This window comes from Scomber scombrus, chromosome 23 (assembly GCF_963691925.1).
Source record: "Scomber scombrus chromosome 23, fScoSco1.1, whole genome shotgun sequence".
Classification (NCBI taxonomy): Eukaryota; Metazoa; Chordata; class Actinopteri; order Scombriformes; family Scombridae; genus Scomber; species Scomber scombrus.
The window spans coordinates 21050388-21071175 of record NC_084992.1 but is presented as its reverse complement, the minus strand read 5'-3'; the positions used below and the strand labels follow the sequence as shown (position 1 = coordinate 21071175).

General features: G+C 38.9%; 1 protein-coding gene across 1 annotated transcript in view; it reads right to left on the bottom strand.

Moving 5' to 3' along the window:
• The window catches only part of pde5ab (phosphodiesterase 5A, cGMP-specific, b), a 58689-nt gene that overhangs the window by 28342 nt on the left and 9559 nt on the right, over positions 1-20788 (bottom strand). The window contains exons 6-10 of the mRNA XM_062444846.1: positions 17879-17968; positions 16376-16447; positions 15753-15842; positions 15521-15658; positions 2682-2749 (exon numbers count right to left, since the gene is read on the bottom strand). Of these exons, the coding sequence (XP_062300830.1) occupies positions 2682-2749; positions 15521-15658; positions 15753-15842; positions 16376-16447; positions 17879-17968 (458 nt within the window). The remainder of the gene's footprint in view (positions 1-2681; positions 2750-15520; positions 15659-15752; positions 15843-16375; positions 16448-17878; positions 17969-20788) is intronic.

The window sequence follows — 20788 nt, the reverse complement described above, 5'->3', positions numbered from 1 at the left end:
CATGACTTTGATCATTTTTTTGACCTCAGTATTGCCACACTTCACATTAGCAGCTAAGATGCTATTCATGTCACATTGACTAAACAAGTAGTGTCCTCCATTCCTCACTGTGTACGTCCTGAGTGGAGACTGTAGAAGAATTAAAGGTAAGTCATTTACATTTCCAAAAGATATTACTGCTGAAAAAAGTGTGTCTTATAATTATCCCTGCTTCCCCACAGAGTATAACTACATACCACTTATAAACTTCACCAAATGTAATTAAGCAGTGGTCCAGTTTTCAATGTGTGGATCAGATCCATTACTATCAGGTTAAGACATTCTAGTACAGGTAGAGTATCTACTACAAATAAGTAATCCATCAAACTGAAGAATATAGTATCTGCTATTTCAGGTGGACCATACTGACTGGTCAAAATCTAATAAAAGACCATTATATAGGCCTCATATATTGGGAAGACAATACAAACATACATACAGTATACACAACTGTACACACACACACACACACACACACACACAATCCAATTCTGTTGCCTGGGCCGAGATTAAGATTGAATTTTAGATGCTGCGTAGCAACTGGGGAGGCCAGGCCACCCTGGAGACGAGTGGGGCAGGAGATGTGGGGGGAAGGATTTCTATCTCACAGGATCTTAAATCAGATTACAGCTTATTCACTCCTCCTGGCTTGGAGCATGAGTTGATGTCAGGAAGCTCTGCAGCTGGAGCCTCCTCCAATCCCTTTTTCTCCTTATCCTGACCCTCTACTCATCCTGCTAATGCTTAAATCATTTGGTTCTCTGATGGGCGGCTCTGGCTGCACTTCTGCCCTCTTTCTGTTGAGTCCTTTCTTTCTTTCTCTTTTGTGCTTTCCTTTTCCCGTTTCTGATAATTACTCATAATCAGCACAATTATTATTTCAAGGGGAGAAACAGGATAAAAGGAGAGGTAATTGTACTATTTTTTATATGTAATGAGTGGGATATGTTCTGCTTACTGCAAATATAGTTAAAGAAGTACACAGCAGATCCTGTTTCCTGCTTTTATATACTGCTAATGTGCAGTAAAAGGTCATAGAAAAGTCATAGTCACAGTATTTATGAGTAAACTGCTAATGAAGACCATGAGATCAAGTAGGGTTCAAGACTGGTCTCAGACTTTTGGACCCTACTGAATATAGTTAAACTACAATTAATTCAAAACTCAGCTGAAAGTGTGTTGATTAAGACCAGAAAGAAGTCTCTGCTACCTGTTTGCTCCTTTTATTGGTTTATAAAGCCTATTTATCTGATTTGCTTTTATCCTATGAACCCTCTAGAACCCTCAGGTCTTCTGGAAGCTTCAGCCTTTTAATTATACCAAAAGTTTGAACAAAAAGCCACGGAGAGGCATCCTTTTATTACTATGGTCCTCTGAAGACCTGAGAGTGACAGAGACTGTTGATATTAAGACCTACCTTTTTAATCTGGCTTTAATTGTAACTTTATTTTATTAATTAATCTGTGTATTTTAGGTTTTAGCCTGTTTTACTATTCAGACTATCCTACAAGAAAAGTCATGACTTTTGTTGTGTATGTGCTCCCCTACCCCCATTTCTAATGTGGAAAGGGTCTCTGAAGATGGGGTTTAAGATGCTGTTGATGATCTAACAAGCACTACATCTGAAATATGCCCGTCACTTAAGAATATTCACAATTCCTAGATTAGTGGATAATAAACCTCAGGGTGGATCATTATTTAATGGCGCAAAACAGGAAATAGGACACTGCTTTTCCAGAGGAAGAAAGGTTTTAGTGAGTTTCTCTTAATGGCAGAAAGTCATGTTTTCATTGGAATGTAAAAATGTAATGTTCCAAAATTCCTCACATGACCCCTTTAAGTGGCATTGCTAACTGTATTATACAGTAAAGCACACACAGGTAACATGAACACATATTTTCTGGCTAAAAAGGATTTTACAGTACAGCTCCATCCACTGTGGAAGAACTGCTACTCCACATATGCAACTAATAGAGCTGTCACATGCAATAAGAATGTATGTTGACGTAAAAAAAAAACTCTGTGCGTGACGGACAATTTTTAGACTGTCTTGGAAAAGGTCTGGAACTGCCTCCGAAACAGTAAAAGGGCCCATTTTGTCACGATAAACAGGTTGTGATTGAGGAGCTGTCAAATCGACCCTAAAGACAGTGCATCAAGCCAGGCGAGCTCAGCTAATGAGAACAAGAGCTTTGAGCCCAAAGCCAACGATTGAATGTCTGGGAAATTGGCAGGTGAAGGAGGCGGATTACTTCAAAAAAGATCCTGAGGGTCCGCAAATCAGCACGGCAAACTTATGAGTATTGGACTGAAACCCCTTGAAACTCTTGTCTTTCTCTTTCAATTGGAAATGAATGAATGGGCACAACAAGAAGAGTTCCTTTACTGCCAAAACATTGCCTTACAACCTCTCTTTTTCTGCTTTTCTTTCTTTGAACGTATGAGATGGTAACGAATCCTTTCGCAAGTGTCGGTTACGCGAACGTCATCTAAGGGCTTCTGTGGGAGACGAAAAGGGCTGTTTGCAAATGAAAGGAAACATTAGCGCTAATAACCGGTGGAACAGCTGGAGTACGCCTCAAGGCCAATCTGCAAGACTTTTTAATTTAATAACGGGTTTCGGTCGAGGGTGATCGGCTTACCTTTTGGGGGCGTCTAGGACCTCGTCCAACTCCTCGTATTCCATGTGAAACACACTGGAGAAGGAGTTCTGTAAAAAGAATAAAAGTGAGTTTATTTATCTGAGATATTAATGACTGAGTGATGTAGGACATGTTGGGGGGGGTGACTTGTGATCGGCGTAATGCCATCAGGATCAGTCGACAACACATGGGTCTTGGTTTAGTCGAGTTTTGAACCTCATAAAAATGTAGTTGTGCTTTGCTGCAGGTCTACCCATTGTGTTATCTGGACATATCAACTTCTTCATTCCCTCTTAATTAAGCCGTTACAACTTAATACAAAAATCCATATAGCATAAGTTAAGCAGTGGTACCGTGCACGTCTCCCAGCATGAGAAAAAAAAGGGATGTTGATCTATTATCCATCAAGCCTTGCCAGAAGGAGAGTTTATTTCGACATTCCAGTGCTCCTTTTGCCTTTCCCCCCCTTATAGGGACTTGTTTTCTCTCAACCTGAACTCCCAACCGCTCGCAAAGGATCCTTTTTTCCATTTTTAAGAGGTGGGGACAGGATGTTAAAGATGGACGAGCCCTCTTCGTATTGGAAAAATCTGCTCCCTACACTTGCGTGCACATACACACACCTTCACTCTGTTGCAGTAGTTCAACCTGATCTTTCTTAGGTGAGGATAATAAAGCTGTTTTAAACAGAAAAAGGACTCCGCAATGTTATGACATTAATAGGGGTTGCTGGCGAGGTGGAGGGTTTATAGCAGGATGACATGAGATAATGGATTTTTTTCCCCTGCGTGTTGGAATAATGAAATAAATCAAGCTTGTCTTCTCATAATCTTTGGAAGTGTCAGTGAAGGATCTTACATGTCCAGGAAGGACAAAGGAATGGTTCACAGGTCATGTCCGTGAGGCCTGCTGTAAGCTTGTGTTAAATCCTAGACCTCTAGTCGTTTTCTCAATCTACAACACGACAAACTGTGATGTGTGTTTAGTAGTGGTCATTGGAGAAAGAAGTTGAAATTTGAGACCTCCCCAGTAAAATGACAGCACCGGTTACGCGTCCAAATGCTTTCCTAGCAGGTAACCTCTCGCTAAAAAATATGGTTTTGGGCCGAATGCCAGTCAAAACATATCCGTTTTTACCAGCCTGACATTTGGGGTGCACATGAGAGAGTGCTGCATGCCTATGTCAGGCTGGCCATATTCAGACCAAAACCAAAGTTTTGCGGTGCACCCCCCCCCCAGGGTTGAGCGGAGGTATGTTAGGCCGTGGGCGTGTTTGTGCCCTAGAACGTAACCGCTGTGAAACAATCATAAAATTACTGATTTCTCACTACCACCACTCTCTTTCTTCATTCATCTCGTTCTCTTGACCACAGCTGCTCTCTCTTTCTCATCTTTTTCTCTTGTCTTTTTTTAAAGTGAGTAGGGAAGACAACAGCAAGGTCTAACTTTACTTTTAAGGTTATCAAACGAAGATAAAAAATGTCCTCCCCTTGTCCTGGTAACATCTTTGTACACAGGCAATTACAGCTGAGCAACCCCCCTGTTTCTTTCTCTGCCATGAGAACTCATGTTCCCCAAAGGATGAGTTGTACCAAATCTACCCTCTACCCATAAATAGCCTACTTTGATTCACGGCCAAGCATTTGGTAACTAATTTCATTAGCTGTAGTTTTACTTGTGTGTAACTCTTATTAGCAAATTTCCTTTAAGATATAGATGTTACTAACAGCTGTGTTTGTGCTTGAGGACCATGGTGAGTGCCTCTTAGAACTGTAGAGTAGAAGGAGAGTAGGACAACATCTTCACTTACTCCCATGGTGCATTGCCTGTAATGAAAGCCATCAGCCATAATGAGCTGGTCTCGAAATAAGAAGTTCTTTCTGATACATGTGTTGCTGGAAGTTTTGAACCTTTCAAACATCTGCATGTTAACATTTTCATTGCACGCATGTTTCAGAGCTGCTAGCGTGGCTGTTTTAATCACGACCACGTTCTTTTGCATCTTAACCAAAGAGGTTGCTGATCAGAAAATGCAAATATGAGTCAAATCAGTCATATGGTTTGTTTTGGAAGATAGAAAGGGAGAAAACATATAGAGAGAGAGAGAGCGAATAGAAAACAGCAGGTGGTTTAAAAACTGCAAAGACTGGTACAATGTTTACCCGCATACACACACGCACACACACACACTGTCTAATATATTGCAGACTTGTAGCCAATTCCAGATTTATTTCTACAGGGGGAGAGTTAAACAACACAGAAGAACAAAACAGAACTCCCAATGGCGAGCCAGATGTCAAACCCCTATCACATATCATTCACACACACACACAAACACAAAACACACACGCACACACATTCATGCACGCACACTAGGACACCCGGACAAACTGTGTTTTTCTACAATCGTGCAAAAAACGCACACTGTGCACACACAAATATGCATGCAAATACACACGTCATACCCATGCATTCAAAAACAAAGCATGGATTATGTCATGGACTCACACCTGTAGGCATGCTCTGTGCTACATTTACATATGGAAATACATCATGATACAGATTAGAAAGACTGGACTTTTGACTGGTGCTATACTGGATCTATTGAACACAAGCATAACCAAAGGCAGCGCTTCCAAATAGATGCCACACACTCCGGTAAAATGAAGTGAGCCAAAGCAGGCCAACATCTTAAAAACCTCTTGTGTTATTGTTGATTCGCTCAGTGTTTTAAGAGCAGCGCTGTCATTTACTAGAATTACTACAGGAAAGCGCCTTTCCTACAGGAGAGGTTATGTTAAAATCCACAGGCCTGTGGGTCCCACTTGAGAAACTACAGACATTAAATGCTGACACCTGTATACAAAGGGCTGTTTGGCAGATAAGACCAGTAAAAGTCTCTAATCTCAGAGTAAATGTTTAGTAAGGAAAAGAGAGAGGAGAGAGAGAGAGAGAGAGAAAGGGGGAGGGGTATAAAAGAAAGAGAGACAGCTGGTCTGGCAACCCTGAGGTCATGGAAGGGGCAATCACACATACACACACACAGACGCAGTCTTATGAACTGTGTTGTAACAGGGCTTATTCAGCTTTGTGCATACAAGAAATAAAACATCTTGATAACACCCGAGTTACAAATTACATTCTTCCTGGTTTTCTGATACCTCTCACTGAGATTTCTGCCTCCGCCTCCAAACAATGAAGGCTCAGCGTCTTCCTTACACTCCAGTTCTATCTGTATTTGTCTGACAACCTCTGTGTCTACTTCCATCTTTCTGTGAATTTGTGCTAAATCTAAGATTTGCACCACATTCCACAGCCATGCTAACAGCTATGTGCAGCAGTACTAAAACACTGAGCAAATGCTAATGTCAATCTTACAATAACAATGTTAACATGCTGATATTTAGCAGGTTTACCATGCTCACTAGCTTAGTTTAGTTTTAGCATGCTAACATTGCTAATCAGCACTAAACACAAACAAATCAAGCAGAAGTATAAACATTTTGACCCGATGAAGGTGCTACCTGAGAAATTAAGTAATCGTCATATCATAATGTTGGGGCAGGGGAGGTAGAGCGGCCATCCGCTAATCAGAAAATCAGTTACTTAACCCCAAATTGCCAATCCATTGAATCCATTCAATAGTGATGCATCTCAGCAACAATCTCACGGTGCCACCAGAGGAAAAAAGACAGGAAATCACCAAACCCAGTAGGATTCAACATCTGGGAATCATGATGGTCTGCACCAAAATGTTGTGCCAGTGCATCTGTCTCAGGCATTTCATTGGATATGTTGTACGTGGATAATAAGCAGATAAATTTAGCAGCAACGTGCCTTTGCAGAAACAGTGTCCTCCATTACACTGAATAATCTCTGTCAGCAGTTTTTATTGGCACTATTTTCTCATAAGAAAAGTAGTTCCAGTGGTAAGTCTTTACAGTGAGGTATTCCCAAAACCTTCTCCTATCACCCCTTTGGAAGGCTTTTCTTCCCCATCTCGTACTTCACATGCCATTATGCTCTCTGAATAAATCTTGCTTCAAGTCATGTTTCTTTAATATGTCCAAATGAAATGGATTCATTTTGTCATAGCAGGGAAAGCACAGGTGCAAAATCTCAGACACATATCTCAAAACACTGACAAATAAAACCAAAACTATCTGCGGGGCTACAGCTGCAGCTACTACTTAAGATGTAGGAACTGTTTTTTTGAATTATCACTTGTTTAAAGTTGTTCTGCAGCTTTATGAAAGCTGCTTTCATGGCCTGCACAGTGTTGAAAAAAAGCCGTCATCTCAATGGAGCTAACCTGGTTACGATAAATACCCAGGAAACTTAAAGACCAATGTTTTGTAACCTAATCCAAACCACTTCAACAGCATAGCCTTTCCCCATCCAGTTAACCCAGACCGAAACACAAATATTGAATGGCGAATTGGCTATACGGTCGATACTTTGTGAAACCGATATTTACAATAACTTGACATTCGGTGCAGTCAGCCTTCAGCCCAGCGGAATGAATTATAAAAATGTAACTCTTGTTGCTAGGATTGGTGGTGAGGACGGAAACGACTGGGTGCAATCTGGAGAGCCAACAGTGATGTAGGTAAGTGCGGATACAGTGACACTGAATCCTGCGTATTGGAAAATCTTAGTCATGCTAGAAAAAAAAAAAGAAAAAAAAGTTATTGTTTAAGTTGGAAAATCCACAGACGGTTACACATGTTTGGATATTTGATTGATAATGACACAACTAAACAAAACAATTTCAAAGCATGTTGATCCCCAAACGCGCATATCAGCTGCTAAATGGGCGATAAAGTTCGCTGGAGTTGACAGCTGTGGCTTACTTATAATAACACACTATTCATGTATTTGGGGTAAGTTGACAGTCCAAACAGCAGATTTTGTTTTATGAATCTTTTTCTTTTAAAAGCCTCATAGCTGTCAGTAATAAATGTGTCAAATTGTTAGTCAAACTACAGTTAAGAATGGCTTGTTTTTATGTTCAAGTATGTGTGTGTGCAGTGTGTCCAAAATATATTCATCTTGATGTCATTATTCATCCTAGTAGTTTAAAACAATAATGAAAAAAGAGAATATTATAATATTGAACACATTGTGGTCTTTAAAGAAGTGCCTGGAATTGAACTGTCTGTTGTAATTAATGGAACGTTCATGGACCTTAAAAAACCCCGCCATCAATATTTCATCAAAATAAACAAGTAACTGGAGTCACATCAAGAAGTAGATGACAGTCCTCTATATCTTAGTGGTAGGACAACCATGTCCTTTAACAAATACTGACAATCTAAAGCAGTATTTGACTAAACTGTCTAACCTTCGAGTCCATCTGGCAGCTGTTCTGGACCTTCTTTATTTTCATAGCTTTCATCTCTATCTTCAAGTTAATTGCAGATATCTGGGTATGTGGTGACTTCACTGGTCAAGAAATAGGCCAAGAAATATGAGGAGTCCGATGATCAGACAGGTTTTTAATCAAACACCCAAACTCTCTGTTATAAACATCCCTAATAGTTTACAGACCGATGTCCTAGTTTGACTTATTATACTTACCGTAGCTGTATGCACTGTTTTTTCTCTCCTTTTCCTTCCCTGTTCACAGTTGAATTAGCTGACTTGACTGCCTTATTCATGCTTCACAATCACTTGCTCATTTGTTGCAAGTTCCTGCTTGGCTACCAACTGACGAGTGGCGTCCAATAATGGTAAATGGTAAATGGACTGTACTTATATAGGGCTTTTCTAGTTTTGACTACTCAAAGCACTTTTACACTACATGTCACATTCACCCATTCACACACATTCATACACCATTGGCACATCCTTTGGGAGCAATTTTGGTTGTTAAGTATCTTGCCCAAGGACACATCGACGTGTGGGCTGGGGGAGCTGGGAATCAAATCTCCGATCTTGCCATTGGCGGACCACTCTACCTCCCGCGCTACAGTCATTTGCTACAAATAGTCGATTCTTTGACGCAAGTGTCTCTGACTGAACCAATAGAAATGATACCCAAACTGTAAAAATAAAAATAAGTTTTAACAAACCTGAATTAACCATTAGCGGCAGAAAATGTACTGCATGCAAATCTTTCCCTATAAAACCTCATTTCTATCTGCCAAGAGTTTACATCTACTGTTGTGACTGGAGCATATGCTAACGCTAAGCTTGCAATGAAAGAACTGCATGTGCAAGGACAACAGACTACACACCCAGCTGACGCTAAGGTGCTGTAGATTCTGATATAGTGTTAGGGAAGCTGTTATGCTAGTATGACCCTGTTACATCATGGAGCCAACATTTCAGGCCCGCTCAAAAAATCCTGAACGCAGAAAAGGTGAAACGCAGTTTAACAGTCCTCAATTCATTACTATATAGTTCACAGTTCATGTTTTCAGCAGTTATTTTCCTTCACATATAATGTGTTTTACAAGAAATCTTGAATTGATCTGTAAAATGTTTACATAACCACACTCCTAAAGGTCTCAGCAACATGATTAATCCTCTGCAAGATTTTTTTTACTCAATTATCCAGCTGTTGGTGTAATCAAGCAGATGCGCAGATGTTTTGTGTGTTCAGGAGTGCAATTCCCCGACTTTCACATCTCCAAACTGATATGAACCTTAACCAGTTTTTACTTTTACTTTTGTTGTTGTTTTGGAGGTTTTTTTCTACAGGAAAACTAGAGTGTTCATATATTTAAATGTGTCCTTACCAAGGAGGTCTTTGAAGAACCCCTCTATTTTCTGGGTGGGCAGTCTCATTACATGTGTATTTTTCCCTCTCAGAATCACCCTAAATAATCACCTTCCTTTCAAAACCACTGCTGTTTGCGGTCCAAAATATGGCAGAGCTCTGCTGCCGTCATCTCGACCGCCCTGCAGTCCCACTCCACTCGCTCCATAAATACAGCAAAGAACAGAGAAAGCCTGAGGGAGCGCTTTTCTGTTTTGTGACCTCTGTGATAAAGTAGCACTTTCCTTTCCTAAAGGAAAAGTTCATTTCAAACCTTCCTATGATGCTAATTATACAATTTCTCATTTGAAGTAAGTGTGGAGCCTTATTATTTTTTATATCTGTATACAAATGTTGGGAGCTAGATTCAATTTGAGCTGTTCTCAAAGGGCTACTCTCATTTCTGTAGGGTAGGGTCTCCAATCAAATAACACTGCAAACCACTGCAAATCTTCTCTTTTGGTTAAAGGCGACCTAATTAGTCAAATCAGTTGTGTAAGTGTTTACCAAAATGACTTGCAGTAAGTTAGATGTACATCACTCCCAAACAACTTAAAGTGTTTATGTAACTCAAAGTCCACTTACTAGCTTTTTGTGTTCAGCTTCATCATCAGCTACTAAGGAAACTGAACCATTTCAACGAGCACCTTGGAGAAATTGGAAAACCAACTTGGAGTTGCCATGATATGCTGATGAAGTCTGTAACTTGCAGTGGAAAACTCAGGGGAAAAAAGCTAGTAGGTGGTAGTGTTGCCAATTTGTGCAGTTGCCTTAATCGATAGTTGAACACGTAATAATCAATAATATATTAATCAATAATAATTTATAAGACAAGTTGTATTTAAATAATTCTAGCAGTGATAACTGATGCGTGTAAATAATAAAACAACAGGACTTTATTCGAAACAGCTGCTCATGTCTGCCTGTCTTTATTCAACAAATGGGGCCGCCAAACACAACAATGTCAAATGGGGCGCAATTACTGCCATTTCTAGACTAACAAGACAGACCAAAACAAACCAAACCAATTTTTAAATAAACATAAAGTGCTGTATTAAAGAAAAATAAAAAATACTTCCAACCGCTCAATAAAAAACTTAAATCCAACTGGTTTGTATTTGATAAAATGAACATATCTATCAGGAGTGAGTTCTGAGTGTGGAAAAACACTACTGGTCTACTGGTTTGTATTTAGGAAAATTAGCTTATCTACATTGTCAGGGGTGTGTTGTAGGCTGCACAAAACACACTCTCTGATGGCACTGATACCTGGTATCGGTGATGCACAAATATGGTCAACCTCAGGAATCGTTCCATGTTGGCTTTCCACCAGTTAACGGCATTAACGTCCAATAGAACAGAGCTTTCACCAAGGACGGTTTTTATCTTTGTTTGAACTGTTGAATACATTTGTTAAGTACTCGTCTCCAAGGAGTAGTACAATGACTGTATTGGCTGTTCATCAAAGGTTGGTATTCCTCCATCTTCATCCCTGTTGGTCATAACGTAACTCAGTCACATCACTAAATGGCACTAATGCTGCCAGCTCTAGCAGCTTAGCATTGTAAAGTACCTTGTTTACTGAAGTAAGAAGTCCAAGTTGTTTGTGGGGAGAGTGTAACTGATTTAATCAGTGCTGTTGATGCTACCAAGACAGGAAACTGAACCTGTGCATGCAATAGCTACTCATGAGTTACCTTACAATAGCAGTTCTGATGGTGCCAATGAATGGTTTAATACAAACTGAGAGGATAGAACATGTAATGTGATTATACCTAAATTACACTACAACGATAAAATTATTTTGTCAAATTAGGGTTCCCAGAGTAAAGAATGAACTTTTACACTGAAGCATGTCCCAGTTGAGTACTACAGTATAAGTGCTCCAGTGATTAGAGATTTCTTGTATCTAATCACAGTAAAAGTAAGTACTAGCATAAGGTGTTGAGTCATAGTCTAAACCTGGAAATCCTGTACAAATGTAAATCTCCTTTCATCAACTCTAATACCCTATTTTGCCAATTTCTCCAAATTCTAAACCAATTAGTTATTACTTATGTACCAATAAAGCAGACTCCGATTAACTCCTTAACAGACTCCAAAACAGAGCAATCAGATTTGTTTCAAGGTGCTACTAACTTCAGTATTCTCAGGTTACAGGACAGGAAAAATGTTTTAAGAGAGCTAGGTACTGTTTTTGTATATACTGGATTTAAATGCTTACATTGTGGTTTAATCTAAATTTTAGATTGGAGGTGATCTGAGGCGTGAGTTGGCTTTTAGTTGCCTTGCATCTATCGAGATGTGGGGGGTACTGTAACCAAGCTCCTCTATCAATCTCCGTCGGTATATGACAGTTAATTAGCTTCCTTTTCCTGTGCGCTTGTTTTCCCGTGTGTGAATGTGAAGTGTGTGTGTGTGTGTTTTTCAGGTACTGTACGCCCCTTAGGAGGGCAAGCCAAAACAAATGTTAATGCCCCTCTAACAGTGCGCTTGTGTGCGAGTCAGTAAAGTGAAAGAGACTGTCAGTAAGAAGCACGGACTGTATTTACCTTAAAACACGGCCAGCCACTGTCCCGTCTGCTCTGTGTATAAAACTTGTTGATTTGCGGAGCAGAAATGCTGCATTTCCACTCGCTGAAGTGTCAATCTGACATACCTCAAAATGCTCCTGAAAGCTGCTCATTTCATTTTTCAGCCATAAGTGAAACAAAACTGTCTTCCATTGTCGTACCGATATGTTAAAAGGTATTTGAAAAGCTGTTATTATTACATTGTAGTTACCTTCAGAACAAATACTCCCTGTCTTGTCGAAAGCTTTACTATAAAGCAGATAACTATTATAACATATATATGTTCGGTACTTGATTTTGTCATTTTTTATGGAATTCTGTGGCTTTACAAAGATTTACAAGGCACTAGTAATGATATAGGCTATTCTATATTTTGTCAAAGTTGTCTTTAAATGTATTCACAGCACAAACTAAAATATTCATTTATGTATGTGTAATGTATGTAGGGCTGACCAATAAATAAAAATCAATGAATTCGATAAGTTTGATATGCACCTATGTTTTTGCTATGTGTCAAATGACTACAACATGAAAAATGAGTTACTACAATATGTGTAAAAAGTAAGGTAACTGGGTATATTAACTGTCTTGAGTCACAACCAGGCGGGGAGTTCTGGTCCTCTGAAATGATGCGAATGCGGAAGTAACTTAAAACTGCATTCTATCAAAAGGCCACCAGGGGGCGACCGTTTTGGTGCCCATATAAGTAGAATCCCTGTTTTGTTTTTTTACCTGGCATGCACCGGAAATTTTCAAAATGACGCTGCCCAGATCCGAAACTATTCGCTTCCAAGCAGCAGTCCACAAACCAATGGGTGAGGTCACGGATGTTACGTCCATTTTATATACAGTCTATGGTCACAACATAAACTCTCATAAAGTATGACATGAATCACTACAGTTTACACACGCTTGCTAAAGTTTACAGGACTTCTGTAACTGCAAGTGGTTAGCTAACTCTTCACACTCATTAGTGCGCTTGCTTGGTGTTTACTGGCTTCAACTTATCTTTAATTACAAGAGTTAAAGACACTGAAGCGGACTAATTAGTGTCTTGAGCGGTCTGTTTCTGTCATGTGGCGAGTTAGCTAACGCAAGCTAGCAAGCTGCCTGCCAGGCTAATGTCAAGAAGCACATGGCTGCTAATGAACTGTATCCACATTCAAGATATTATTACACAACAACAGCCAGTGAATTCTGTTGTGTATAAGAAAACTGTTAATTTAAAGATTTTGTCACTTTTGTTGTCGCCAGAAGAACTTTTGTTCAACTTTGAAATATTTTATAACACACAGCTGAAACGTTTCTCTGGAGATTACAGTAAGTAGCAGATTATGCTTAGGGTCTAAAAGGTCACAAGAGGTGGAACAAACATTCTTGTGTGCGCAGAATGATTGAAAAATATACAAATATGTGAGCTGTAAACAGAACATGGACTTATTAACCTCCCACACATCTATACTGGAATACTAGCTAGTGACAGGATTAAAAACTGCCATTAATGTAGGAATATACACAGCAGAACCCCAAATTAGCTGCAATAATGGCTCAAACTGGATTTGACACAGGCCCCTCTTCAAGAATGGTCCTTGAGGTCATTTTAAGTCTTTGAGACGAGGCAGCTAAGGGGGAAATTGTTAATATGCCAAGAACAAAATGTCAAGGAAATAAAGAAATTAAACTAAGCTAATAAGCTAATAAATTAAGCTAAGCTAATTACAAAACTGTTGTATGTGAAACCTTGATTTCTGTGTTTTTTAACACATCATTTGAACTTTGGTAAGGTACAGAAACTGCAGGTGCATTTATATTTTATACTCCTATGCATTGTTTTTTGTAAATACTATAATCAATTAATAAACTTAGCCTTTAAAAATCCCCTGCTAATGACTAGCTAGCGTTAGATGAAAGAGCAAGCAAGTTTTATGTTGGTGATTCTAACAACTCTATGGTAGCAAATAAATGACAATACTGTTTCAGTGCCACAGTAAAGCTTGAGAGGCATCTTCTCTACCCTGCTGTCTCTTTTGTTTACCTCCATAAATCCTCCACATCATTATCATTCACTTCCTTCGCACTGTCTCGTTTCACTTTGCCGTCCCTTTTTCTCTTGGCTCACTCAGACTCACTCGCTCTGTTCATGCATTTGTCACTTTTTCATTTTGGCTGACAGCTCATTGTCTTGCTGCACAATGTATGCATACAGTGGCTTCAAGAAATGTTCACCCCATGCTATTTGTCTTTGTTTATGCTACTAAGTCATTAATTATTCAGTATTTACTCATATCAGCCCATATTTTCTGTAGGAGAGTAAATAAAGGAACTGTGCCTGTAACTTTGACTTTGTTAAAATCTAACATATATATCGGAAGAGATAAGACATCACTTCTACTTTTCTTTTAAATGTGTTGCTATTACCAGAGGTGAAAAAATGGCAAAAAGGTAAATCAGCCGTAGGGTTTGGCAAACTCCATTATATATTACTACGATGACATTGCCTTAATTGTGTAGAATTGCATCTAAAATTTGCATTCGACTGATTAAATATGTTATAATTAAAACCACAGTTGTACTCTATCAAATCAGGATTTTGATATAAAATCAATTAATGCTTCAGCTGTAGGTATTACTTTATACTACTGCACAGCAATTTTCTGAAAACACACCAGGACGTTTGTGTGAGTGTGTAGGGACAAAGTTCTATTTAGATCTATTTAGTGTAAGTATTCATTCATTTTTTTATATGTTGACTTTTGCATGCCTACATTTTAGCATGTTCAGCTAACAAGCTTTGCCTTTAAAATATCAAATGAAGACTATCTACATCCTATAATTGGTTCCAAATGAATTAAAAGACATTACATATTCATACAACAGTAAACTATGTGATTCATAATATTAACCTGGGTTAAAACTGTGCTTTTATACTGACTGAAGGAGACATGCTTCAATTTTGAACCTGCAGTGGAGATAATATTTTAACCAGTCAGTGTCCTTCATTGTGACTGTTTGACCTGCAAAGGCTTCTGCAGCCTTTAATAAAACAGATCATGTGACCAAGTGTTTGCACGTTCATTTGTAAATCTGTCACATGGGCTTCACCAGACATAAACTCCACTGTTTGCTCTCGTTTGCAGCCACAACATGTTGTTCTGCTGAGGACTAGATGTTATGTTGATGTATTTAGTATGATGTTGATTTAGGGTTTATTGCAAGTTATCCGTCATGTTGTGCTCAGGTATGGAAACCCCTTGTGGGGTATTTAAAGGCAAATATTGGTGGTGTACCTGAAAATGGCATCATTTACAAGGTAAAGACTGCCACCTGAACACACCATGTGTTCAAAATAATCCAGACATATATCACTGGTGCCGAACAAATATCATTTGTATGGTTTGGAGACCAAATGCGTGACGTGTATTACAAACACTAGTATGAGAAAGTTGTATTTGAGTGTGTGTGTTTGTGTGTGTGTACGCATGTGTGTGTGTGTGTGCGCTGACCATGGAGTTTTCGTCAGCGACGAAGACAGTACACGCCTGGGCCTGCATGAAGGAGAGGATGGTTCCTGCGATCTTTTTCAGTAAAACCTCCAGACACTGCTGCTCCTCAAAGATCAGACTGGCCAGATCCAAGAGCACCTGCAAACACACACACACACACATACACGGGACTCATAAAAACACATCATATCTATACATACACACATTTACGTTGATATATTCTCACACCCACCTGATTGCGTCTGTTCTCCAGCTGTGACGTCTCGTAGAGCTGGGCGTTGTGCAGGACAATGCCCGAAAAGGCCAAGTAGGCTGAGAAATCCTGTTGAGAAAAAGGAACAGAACATCTGAGCACCACAGTGAGAGGAAGGAAAGACTTTAATGATGCATGGAAAAAAGATAAATCAGTGAGGAACAGAAAGGGGAAAGGAATTTAAGATGGAAAGATGACAGATGATATGAAGTGGAAACGTAGAGATGGACAAAGATGGATCGGGGTTAAGGCGGAAAGTTTAGTGTATCTGGGGCTTCAGACCCAAGTTTGGTAACAGAGTCCAGTCTGTCCGACACTTTCAGAGTTCAGAGTAACCGCCGAGTGATGCGGAGTTTAGACACAGTACCAAAGATGGTGTTTATACACTGTAAACAAGTAGTTCTTTATCAGCATTTAAAGGCAAAATTAAAATTGTGCCAATGAATCGAGCTGCTTCTACAATAGTGAGTGAATCCTGATACATTGACTGAAAACCAATTTTCACTCCATGATCATTTCTAATAAGTTTAGTTTGATTAGAATAACTTGCAGTGTGATGACACAAGTAAAAAAAAAAAAGTGAAATAATGAATTTTACTGACCTTTTCATCCTGTTCAGTGAAGGCATCGTTCTCACCACATTTCTTGTTGATAGCCTGAGCCACTCCAACTACCTGCGACGGGTAAGATGGATAAAATAATGAGAGAGTTGATCAAAAGCATCATTCATTCTGGTTTATGTATGCCCCAGTATGCTTTTAACAAAGTGTGTGTAAGATCAATCTAAATCAATCAATCAATCAATCAATCAATCAATTCAAAGTGTTGAGAATTGCAAAAAGACATTGAGCTGTTAGAAAAGGTGAAGCAGTGGGATGCAGCCAGTTGGAGGCTTTTGTGTGTCAAAATAATATTTTACAAATGAGTTACCATTCTCAACTCTTGCACATAAAAAATGATGTACACCTCACAGGCCATAAGGCAAGGGATTTAATAGGAGAAGGGTTAACTAGGGGCCCAGCAGCTAATGTTTACCCCTGTAGCAATAATCTAGTCATGTGCCGAAGCTTATAGTCAAGTTCTACGCCTTCTTACTGCTTCACAGTGGAAAAGGGAGACAAATGTAATTGGCAGTGAAGATGGCAGTAACGGCTGACACCTGAGGTAGAAATGAAGTAAGATTATTATATTTAGCCAGACTATCAACAAAATATCACACAGCTAGAATTGGAGTAGATAACCTAACGGCAGTGCTCTGATGTTTCTCAGTGAGACCTTTAGAGGAAAATATCATAAATCCTATGTTAATGTTTGTCAGCAAGGCCTCTTTGACTAAATAGGATTACTGAAAGTCACTGGAAGTGATCTAAAGTGGTGTAAAGACTTTTGCAATAAAGTCTCCACCACACTGGATATGAATGTGATGGCCAAATGTGTAATTTGCTAAAGGACAATACAACAGTTTAACACAGTTTAGGAAATATGCTTATCTGCAGTCAGCCAGACAGTACATTCTAAAGATCAATATTGGTACAAGTGATATCGATCAGCAGAAACAGAACAAGAATATTTCCAAAAATGCCCACATTTTTTAAAAGATTTCTATATCTTCTCATTCTATACCTTGGGAATTGTAGTTTGCCAAAAAAAATATATATATTTTTTTTTTCCAGAGCTTTCAACAGCATGTCATGTGTTCCTCAGTGTAAGGAATTCGCTCAGTTGTCATGGAAATGGGTCAGTTGACATATACATGTTTCAATTCATGTTCGTGTTCAATACTTACAGTACATACATGATCACAATGAACCCATCTCCATCACTACCAAGTGAACTCAATCCACTGAAGAAGAAAAGCAGTTGAAAGTTACAGGTAAAAGCCAGTAAGTGGACATTGAGTTTAGAAAAGGGTAAAGCTTGTATTATTTAACACTAATAGTCCTTTTATAACTGTTTTACAGCTTGTGGTTTATGGTTAACAGCTGTAAGTTAAACACTAGCTATATGTGTGTGTGTGTGTGTGTGTGTGTGTGTGTGTGTGTGTGTGTGTGTGTGTGTGTGTGTGTGTGTGTGTGTGTGTAATGTTCCAGTGTGTGTCGTCTTACCTCCTCTCTGTGGTTCTTTATGGGCAGACAAAGGATACTCTGGGTCTTGTAACCGGTGATCAGGTCTACCTCAGCGTTGAATCTGGGGTCCTGGAGGGAGACAGAGCATATGTACAGAATTCAATCCCATCTCTAAATAAATAAAACTGTTTACATATTGTGACCGATATCAGCTTTTAATAATCACCTAACCCTGACCCTAATCCTGCAGTAACTCTATATTACTCTATCTAAGAGAGACTACACATTTGGATAAAATATGAACCTTCTGCGGCTTCAGTTCAGACCTCATCAGTATTCCACTAGTTCAACCACCTACACTCACGACAACCGCAGCTCCAATTTGCATAAAAAAGTGATATTCTGTAGTAGATGCATTACGCAACACAAAAATTACACTCCTCTACAAAATAGAAGTGTAACATAGATCGTTTTTGTGTGGTAGCCATCACAAGGAGGACAAACACCTTCCTTTAAGAGAGAGAGACGTGTCTTCTAAAGTCATGTTAAGGATCTCTGGATGAAGGGATGTTTTGTTTAGAGGACTCTTTCCCCCCGCCAGCTGACCTTTAAACACCAGGCTTCTCTATGTCCATTACCATTATCCTCTAGACTCAAGGGGGCCGCGTTTGTGTGTGTGTGTGTGTGTATAAAGCCATCACTAGAAGAGGAACACTGCACCAGTTTCACTCAAAACAAAACAGGATCTGTACGACAGGAGAAATGTTCCTTATGTTTCTATCACAGCAGGATTTTTAGGTCTATTTTAAAGTTGAAAGTTGACCCTGTTTTACATGTGAAATATTACACTTACAACAGAAAAGTTTGAAAAAATTGTTTTTTTGTTCATTTTTTAGTAGCTTCAGGACACTTAATACAGCTTGTATTTGTTTTAACTGACAGCAGAATGGTTGATGACTGTATAAAACATTTTTTTTTCTCTCTTAGATAAATATCATATTCATAAATCAAGAACAACAAACATTGGACCTCATGCAAGGACATTGCGGTGTTCTTATCCTAAAACTTTCTCCCTCTTTTTTTTGTGAGGTTTGTTCATGAGTGTTCCAAATCAAACTCAACAAACTCTCTGCACAAACTTTATTAATATTCCTTGCTCATTTTAGCTTGATGAATGTCACCTGTTCAATGTTTGTGAGATTGTATCATTGGCATAATCAAAAGAGAAAAAAAAGTTAGATCCTAAAAAACATAGTTCTAAAGAAAAAGCGCTTCATGACTAATATAAGAGGCGGTCATGTGGCAGTCACAGAGATAGTGGAGAGAATATTACTTATAGTATTATTAGAATGTGATGTTAAAGCTGCAACACAAGATGATACTGGACCAGCACATGCAGAAACACAAGACAATTGTTTACAAAATCTACTGAAATATAGAAGCTACCGTGTTAAAATATGACAGTAAAAACAATCAAATCTAAAAAGGTTGTCATTAACCCTCCTGTTGTCCTCGGGTCAAATTTGACCCGTTTAACAAAAAAAAGTTTCTATATATTTTATCTAATTTCCTGAAAATCACATGGATGGCTTCAAGTATAATCATCACTACTTTCATCGAATTGGGTGATCGTTCATACTTAATGCTTTATAAATATCCAACCAGACGGGGTCAATTTTGACCTACGATGACAACACGTGTGTTATGAAATGGTTTCAGAACAGTATCCTGAGTAAACTTTGTGACATGTACCCAGGCCAGCTGACAGTCTTGCCTGGGCCCGGGACGAGATAATCCTAGATGGGCCCCCACGCACCCGGATCTCTCCTTCTCCCTTGCTCTTCCTCTCCTCTTCTCTCCTCTGCTCTTCCTCTCCTCAGTGTTGGGGAAGCTACTTTGCAAGCATAGCTTGTAAAACTACATGTAGTTCAGTCTGGCAGTAGTTTGAACAAACTACATTTCTACCCCTGGAGAAATGTAGTTTGTAAAACTACAGCTAAAAAAAGAAGCTTTAGCAACTACTGATACTCATTATAATCAACATGTGATGTATATGAAACTAAATATAATAGCCTACAAAAAATTCACATTCCAGCAGAAATATGCCTCTCAACTCAAGTTTTATTTTTTTAAAGAAAAAAAAGCTGACATTTTTGGTCAACATACTGTAGGTTCACCATAGACATGTTGGGTAATCTATAGACATGTTGGGTAATCTATAGATATGTTGGGTAATATATAGACAAAATGAAAATCCTACCCCAATACCCACATGTAAATCAGAAATGTAAATCAGTCAACAAAAAATGTAATAAAAACCCCAAAGAGGCAGACATATTCTAGATGTGTGTATTGAACAACAATGTTGACATGTCATGACATGATTCATGCCTTTTTTCAAAGAGAGTTCTGGAACACAATAATGGTAAAATAAAAATGATATTATATAGGTATTTTTTTAATAAAAAATATTTCATGTGCAGGTGGTCGAGTGGTTAGAGCACATGCCATATACGCTGCTATATAAAAGCATCTTTGCCAACAAAATCTTTTAAAAAATCAGTCTTTTATACAAGCTAATGGACGTTAGCATTAGAGCTGACATGCTAGGTTACGTTACGAGGCTGCCGGTAAACGTTGGCTGCGCTGTTTCTTACCTTGCTCTACGTTGACTTTACTAGTTCCAGCTTCACCGTCACCAGCTTTTTTAAAATATTTGTTTAGAAAATCTCTAAGGCCTCTATTTTCTTCTTCTCTTTTCTTTTCTTTTCTGAGCACCGGACTTGGGCTGACCGGACATTTTTAGCGTACTGAACTTCAAATGACACAGATTTTGATCAGTGGCCAAACCATTTTTGTGTTGGGGGTGGGGGGGTTCTTGACCACTATTTCAAGAGCAATTAGGAAGAAAACAATTTAAAGCTTTTATGTAACTCAAATATTACACAT